Source organism: Canis lupus, chromosome 12, assembly GCF_048164855.1.
Source record: "Canis lupus baileyi chromosome 12, mCanLup2.hap1, whole genome shotgun sequence".
In the NCBI taxonomy this organism is placed as follows: domain Eukaryota; kingdom Metazoa; phylum Chordata; class Mammalia; order Carnivora; family Canidae; genus Canis; species Canis lupus.
In genome coordinates, this window is record NC_132849.1 from 49,757,040 (window position 1) to 49,764,684 (window position 7,645).

At 51.4% G+C, this 7,645-nt stretch overlaps 1 protein-coding gene across 1 annotated transcript; it reads right to left on the reverse strand.

Moving 5' to 3' along the window:
- Positions 1–1,142: 1,142 nt before the first annotated feature.
- On the reverse strand, positions 1,143–3,297 carry RHOB (ras homolog family member B). The gene has a single exon (XM_072770954.1). The coding sequence runs from the start codon at positions 3,218–3,220 to the stop codon at positions 2,630–2,632; it is 591 nt and encodes a 196-aa protein (XP_072627055.1). The 5' UTR covers positions 3,221–3,297; the 3' UTR covers positions 1,143–2,629.
- Positions 3,298–7,645: the final 4,348 nt, after the last annotated feature.

A 7,645-nucleotide genomic window follows, 5' to 3' on the forward strand; every position in this document is an offset into this window, starting at 1 on the left:
GGTCCTGGGATCAAGCCCCACCCACATCAGGCTCCCTGCAGAGAGCCTGTGTCTCTGCTTTTCTCTGTGTCTCTCATGAATTAAAAAAAGAAAGAAGAAAAGAAGAAAAAAGAAGAAGAAGGAGGAGGAGGAGGAGGAGGAGGAGGAGGAAGGAGAAAATGACTTCAAAAAGAAACTTCTGGGTCTCTGCCCTGAGTGGAGAGGGAAATAGGGAGAAGTAGCAGCTAAGTGCAAGAAAGCCAGAAAGTGCTGATTTCAAAAACAAAACCACACCTCTTAGGTAGGTGGGGAGGGGAGCCACTTTCCCTGGCAGCTGCTGAGAGTTGGCAGGTTTGAGCCATCACACCCAGAGCAGGATTCTCATGTGGCCTCCAAATATAACTGCCCTGCCCCACTGGTTCTGAGACCCCCTGCAGCTGGCTAGGTGTCTGAAATTGGAGCTCATCTTGATCAAATCTCTAAATGTGGCTGCCCTAACCTTAAATAACAGCCACCCCAAACATCCAGTGTTCCGTCCATGATATGGCCATTCTCTGAACTTAGAGTACAGCATTCTAGGTTCTGTATAGACATACACGCGGATCAAAGTTCAACGATTGAAGAATCCGGTCACGATTGCGGCTCTCCCCCAACTTCCACCCCAGAGCTCCAGTCCCAAAAGCAACCACCTATAATCTTGTATGAGGTGCTGTGGAACCCTCCCTTTGAGGATGTGAAGGGAACCCCATAACCAGCCTCCTAGACAGGCCCCACACCTGTGATTAAGAAAAAAATGTGAATTAAATTTAAAGTGCAAAATTTTAAAAATTTTCAAGTTTCAAGAAGTAGGAGGCAAAGGCCCCACAGATTTAGACGCGGTGTTTTAAAGACATACAGACAGTGCACATTAAGTCAAAGGCTTGGGCACTGGGTGGCTGGGCGCCCCAGTCAGTCACCTACCCCTGGGATGGGGACGGGAGTAACTAGTCTCCCCTGGCCACCCAACCCTCACTCATCCCCCAAAGGGATTTTGGCCTCATTTACCACAAATGCTATCAGGGAAATGGGAGTGGTAGCCAGAGAGTATCTTGTCTGGCAATAGTCACCCCTTGCCCCAAATTCAAGAGGATAAATTCTTACACACTATTAAATCACAGGAGCCATTTTATAAATGTCATCATCATAGTCTTTTAATATTTTACATAAAAAACTGTATACACAGCTTATAGAACTTTTATGTAAACATCATAAGCTCACCACTTTGTCATTTGTCAGTTTATTTAAAAAATAAAAAAACAAGACAACAATTTAGTAGAAGTACCACTGGGTGGGGAAGGGAGGGTAAGAAAGGAGAGGCTAGGGGCAGGTTCATTCTCTGTACAGAGATGCAGAGAAAATTTCACATAGCTTTTGAGACTGCCTTGTGAAGAAAAAAAAAAAAAAAAAAAAAGGAAGGGGGAGTTAAATAGGTCCCAATACTTGTTACTGCCCTTTATCAAAATAGTGCGCATACCTGCACAAATAAAATCGCAAAACAGTGTTGCCACTTTTTCTAGAAAACAAAAATTAGTGGTTTCTTTTTTCTCTTTGTTTTTTTAAAAGTCATCATCTTTAAAAAAAAAACAAAACAAACAAAACACCAGAAGTAGATGAGGTTACAGCGTACAGGGGTGGTCAGAATGCTACTTTCTTATGCAAATGACAAGTGCATTAAGTGTCAAACAATAAAACAATTGTGCAAAGAATTCTTTCCAAAAAAAAAAAAAAAAACCCGAACAAGTTTTAGCTTTTAAATAAATCAAATAACATCAGTTTCTTGGACTGAACGATTTCCACTTGTATGACAGGCACAAAGTTCGCTTATGGCAAAAGAAAGACCCAAAGCACTCTCTCCCTCCTCCGGCCCAGGGCTGGTGAGGGGTGCGCCCGGGGCTGGCCCGCAGGAGACCGGAGTCTGGAAGCTGTGTCCTCGCAGCCCCACGGCAGTCGCAAAGGTTTTCCCAGGGGTTGGAAAGCTGGCCAAGTCCTGTTCACGCTTGGATGGGCGCCCGCCCCAGGGTGGGCCGGAGCTGTTCTAGCGCCCTGTCACTCCACCCACCGCCACCATTAAATAACACCATCCTACCTTCGAAAATAAAATTATATCTATATTTATAGAACACCCCGTCCTCCCCAGCCCCCCGCCCCCCCGCAGTTCCCGCGGTCTATGTTACACACAAGGGACAGCGGCCGCTCGCCGCTTCTGGGCGAGCATCTGCTGGGGCGCGGCCGCACCCCGGCGCCAAGCTCTCCTCCGGGGACCAGAGGCGGGGGCGGGGGGACGTGGGGCGGGGAAATCGCACACACACACGGCCGCACGCTCCGAAGCGGCTTGGCTCTTCGGGAAAGGGCGCTCAGGGGCCCTCGGCACTCAGCAGGCGCCCGGGCCGGTGCAGCACAGCCGGGCGCGCAGAGACGCTGGAGAGGGGGCGCCCGCGGCCGGGGCCCGAGCCGCCGTCGGGCGGTCCGCTGGGGGCCTCGGGGAGGGCGCGGGTCTCCCCGTCTTCGGGCTCGAGGCTGGAGGGCGGGCGGCGGGGGGGGGCGGCGGGGGCGGGCCCGGGAGGGGGCGCCGCGCCGGCGGGGGCAGGGGCAGGCGGGGCGGGCGCGGCCCTCATAGCACCTTGCAGCAGTTGATGCAGCCGTTCTGGGAGCCGTAGCGCTTCTGCAGCGCGGCGCGCGTGGCCGTCTCGAAGACCTCGCGCACGCCCTCCTTGGTCTTGGCCGAGCACTCGAGGTAGTCGTAGGCTTGGATGCGCACGGCCATGGCGCGGCCGTCATCCGTGCGCACCGGTTCCTGCTTCATGCGCGCCAGCTCCGTGCGGACGTGCTCGTCGCTGCGCAGGTCTTTCTTGTTGGCCACCAGGATGATGGGCACGTTGGGGCAGAAGTGCTTCACCTCGGGCACCCACTTCTCGGGGATGTTCTCCAGCGAGTCGGGGCTGTCCACGGAGAAGCACATGAGGATCACGTCGGTGTCCGGGTAGGAGAGTGGCCGCAGGCGGTCGTAGTCCTCCTGGCCCGCCGTGTCCCAGAGCGCCAGCTCCACCTGCTTGCCGTCCACCTCGATGTCGGCCACATAGTTCTCGAAGACGGTGGGCACGTACACCTCGGGGAACTCGTCCTTACTGAACACGATCAGCAGGCACGTCTTGCCGCACGCGCCGTCGCCCACCACCACCAGCTTCTTGCGGATGGCCGCCATGAGCGGGCCGGGCCGGGCAGCAGGAGGGGGCCCGCGGACGCCGCGCCGCCGTCCCGCTCGCCGCTCGCCGCTCGCCGCTCACCTCGGGCTGCGCGCTGCGGGCGGGCGTCGGCGGCTGCACCCGGGCCCCGCGGCGGCGCGACCTCTCGCTGCGCTCGGGCTGCCGCGGCGGGGGCGCGGGGGCATAGGGCGCGCCGTGCGTCTCCGAGCCGCGCCGCGCCGCGCCGGGCGGTGGCCGCTCTCCCCGCCCCGGGCCCGGGGTCCGCGCCTTTGTGCGCCAACGGCGGCGGAGCGGCGGAGCGGCGGAGCGGCGGAGCCGGCCGAGTCCCTCCCCGGCCTCCTCTGGGTCTCGGCCCGGGCCCCGGCAGCGGCACCCGAGAGCCTCGCCTACGGCCGGACTGCGGTGGCAGATGCGGGCTGCGGCCCTAGCGCCCGCTATTTAAAGAGTTCGGCCACTTTCTTAATATAGCCGGCCAATGGGAAGCGAGCCGGCTGAGCTCATCGCTGCGGAGCTCGGCTCTGATTGGCCGCCCGCTGCAGCCCAGGGGCGGGGCCTCCGAGCTTGATTGACGGCCCAGGCCGCGGGGCTGGGAGAGGCGGCGACTGGGGAGTCTGCGCCTGGGCGGGCGCTGCGGGGCTGTGGCCGCAGCGGCCGCGTTCGCCCCTTTTTGCCGCGTTTTCTGCGCGCGCGGCCGGGGCCCCGGGCTGGGGGGCGGGGTGCTGGAGCCCGCGGGGCCTGGGCGAGCGGTTCCGAGACAGGCAGCACTCTGGGGGGCGTTGGCGACTCCCTCCCACGCGGAATTGTCCCGCTTCCGTGCAAACTCCCAGCGGCGGCCGGACCCGTGGGGGAGGGAGCGGCCCCTTTAAGCGGGTTTGTTTTTAAATAAACTCACGCACACACGCATACACACTACACGCTTGTTTCCAAGGAAGGTTTTGTTCTCTGCTTTCAGAAGCGGCCCCTTCCCTCGTCTAGGCCACCTCTCCCAACTCCTCCCCCCCACTCCCCCCCACTTCCCCCCCCCCCCCCACTGCAGCGGTACCCTTCCAGGTTTGGACCCCGGAGGCCAGAGTGGGCCTGGGCCCGGCCTCCAGCTCTTCCCAAGTCCTATCAGTCCCCCTTCCTCCTCCACCCCCCACCCCCCCATCTCCAGGTGAACATCTGGGAAGGGGGGGACCATGAAAAAGGGAGGTTGGGGCTGCTTGCAGGACTTGATGTCCACTTGGAGGAAGTTACCAGGCAGAGAAAGGCAGCTTCGGCCCTGGTTTGCATGATGAATTCGGATCCTGGTAGTCAGGCTGAGAACTGTGCTGAAGTAAGTAGCACAATAAAATCAACGGCCTCCCAGCCCACTGGGCAAGAAGAGGATGAGGCCAGAGGCCGGGGAGAGAGGGGCAGACAGGGAACTTGCAGGCGAGGACACAGCAAATCAGTGTCCGGTGGGGTGCTAGTTCTTCTGCTAGTTCTTCTTCTGGGCTTGACTCGTCTAGCCCAGAGTCTAGTATAGAAGGACCTAAGGCAAAGGATTTCACAGGACAGAAGAAGGAGGCAGGGGGACAGGGAGAGGGCTTGGTGCCAAGAAGGAAGAGCTTGAAAAAAAAACAGAACTGTGGGAAACAATAAGACAAACTCTAAAAACAGAGACTAGGTTGATGTGACTGCACTTGATGGAAAGAGAGAGAGAATTGAAATTCAGGTTGAGGCCAATCATGGAGGGCTAAAATGCCAACTGCACAGATTGGGCCATGTCCATCAAGACACAGTGGGATGTTTTATTGGTTTTTTAGCAAAGGAGAACCCCACACATCATGTTGAAATTAAGGCTTCGTATTTCTGCCTCTGTCTCTTAAGACTGGAAGCTGGTAGAGAGCCAAGATTTTGTCTTAACCTCAGCATCCTGAAGACCTACATGGCTGCGCCTATGAAAGAATCCAGTAAATGACTGTGGAGAAGAATTCCACTTAAATGCTCAGGAACTCAGAACTTTCTGGCATCTCCTACCTCAGGTTCCAGGCTCTCTGTTAATAACCATCCAACCAAGCCCATGGAGCCAGCTGTAACTAAGCTGTGGTGTGTTTTCCCGTATGATTTACATGTTGAGTTCTGGGTCTCTACGTGAACACCAAAGATATATCAAATTAAGTAAGACAGTAGTGCCCTAATCCCTAGAGCCTGTCCTGTGGGGAACAAATTGAAATGCCCAAAAGGGCTTCCCTCACACTAGATATAAGCTCCACTGTTTTCCTTTTTCAGATCTAAGGAACTAAATTATCAGCAAGTAAATGATTTTTCGACAATGGGTTTCCATGGAAGAAAAGAAGGGGTTTTTGATCATTGGTTTAGGGTTCCTGTCCGGAAACTTTTTTTTTTTTTTTAGCCTATTAAAAAAATCTTATCTAAATTTTTCTTCTTTTAGTCAAAACCTTTTATAGGTGTATTGTTAACACGGCTTTCCTTTATCTTAATATAGCTTGGGAATCTTGGTGGTGTCCTTAAGCTTCAAATATTAAACTATCAAACAAAACTTTGTACCATGTCTTTTTTGAAAAACCAAAATACAAAGAATCAGGAAGAGGGATTCGATTCACTCATTTCCTGATTCTCAGACATAATATATGAGTGTTCCAAGCCTGAACTTGAGTATGGCAATAATTTCTAAAAATACTCAGTTGGTAAATATGCCAAAGTAAACAAATAGAAAAATCCGTGTTCTGCAGCAAGTTCTCTTCATGGTGTTCATTTTTATGTCCGGGATACGTTGACAGGCTCTTTGGCAACGGACTACTCCGAAGACTGCACCACTCAGAGGATAAACTTTTCCAAACTAGGTGATGTGCCAGGCAGGCTCCTCCCTGCCTCCCCCCTCCCCGCACAGGACACGCCTACTGAAAGGCCAGGGCAAGGATTGGTCCATGAGAAGAATTGTTAAAAATTACCTTTATTAACATACAGACTCACTGTATGACAGATACCTGCACCAGTGAGAGAGAGAAATTACCTCCCAGACAAAAGGGAGATGTTAATCTATCTCCAATCTTCAGTTCAATTTATTTGGGGTTTTGTTTTGTTTTGTTTTTGTCCAGTGTTTCCTACAGATCCTGCAAATCACCCCTCAACTGCTCTCAGACAAGATCAGAGACTGGAATGTTCATTAGATTTTAGTGCCACCTTGTGGCAATCTTAATAGGTTTCCCCCCCCCTTCCCCGCTTCAAAAAAAAAAGAAAAAAAAATATATAGTATATGTATATAGATAATGCATCTATGATTATAAAAAATTTTATCTAGTTAAAAAGCATGCAGTTTATGATTATTTTTATTTTAAGATTTTTTTCACAGGATGTCAAACTCTAGAGTTTTACAGATTCTTTAGAAATTCTTCACATATATATTTTTATATATGTATATAATCATATCTATTTATACACACCTACAACTATTTTCATATACACTTAAGAAATTAGTTCCTTCCTAAATAGTAACTTCTTTTTTTTTTTTCCATGTAGGCTCCACACAGTGGAGCCCAAACTGGAGCTTGAACTCATGACCCTGAGATCAAGACCTGAGCTGAGATCAAGAGTCCAATCCCTAACGAGTGAGCCACCCAGGCACCCCTAAATAGTAACTTCTAAAAGAGATTTGAGGAAAGAGATTAAAAGCTGTGGAATCTCACTAATTTACGTAACGATGGACTTCATTTGCCCTAAATACAATATACAGAAATGTAAAACAACTTTAACTTCAAAAATCATTTTTCCCCAGTTCAGAAAGCAATTATTGGATATTCTGTTATTATTAGAAGTAATAATGATTTCTTTACCAATATGCATTTACTAGGAAGCAGCAATGCCATAGACAATCCTGACAGCATTTGATTTTTAAATTTTTTCCCACTTTAAGGAGTAGCTTAAAGTCTCTAGGACTATTGTCAACCTTCCATCTCAGTGCAATGAGTTTTGAAAAGGAAAAGGCTCTTCTAAGACTACCCATGCAATTGCAATGTAGGAAAACCAAGATGGTCCCATCTGGTCCATCTGGTTCCATTCAGCCATGAATTACATAGCTGAGTCTTCCAGCTACTTTCTGAGGTCTCCAGCTATGAGCCACAGCAGGTAAAATATCTCTCTCCTACCCTGGGCTTGTGGTTCAATGTGACCCAGGCCTAAGGGAAGGCTGGGCTCCTAGGAGTTTAGCTGTAGCTAAACTGTTAAACTACAGAATGTGTGCAGTGAACTTGGATCAGACACACCTGTCGGTCCAGCCCAGGGCCAACTCAAGGGGAGTAGAAGGTGGGCAGTGGGACAGCTCCTAATCACTCTAAAATTGGGCTGTGTCACAGTCCAGGAGCTGTTAGCTCTATGTGGCTGTTGAGCACTTGAAATGCTGCTCATGCCACCAAAGAGCTAAGTTTTTAATGTTATCTGAT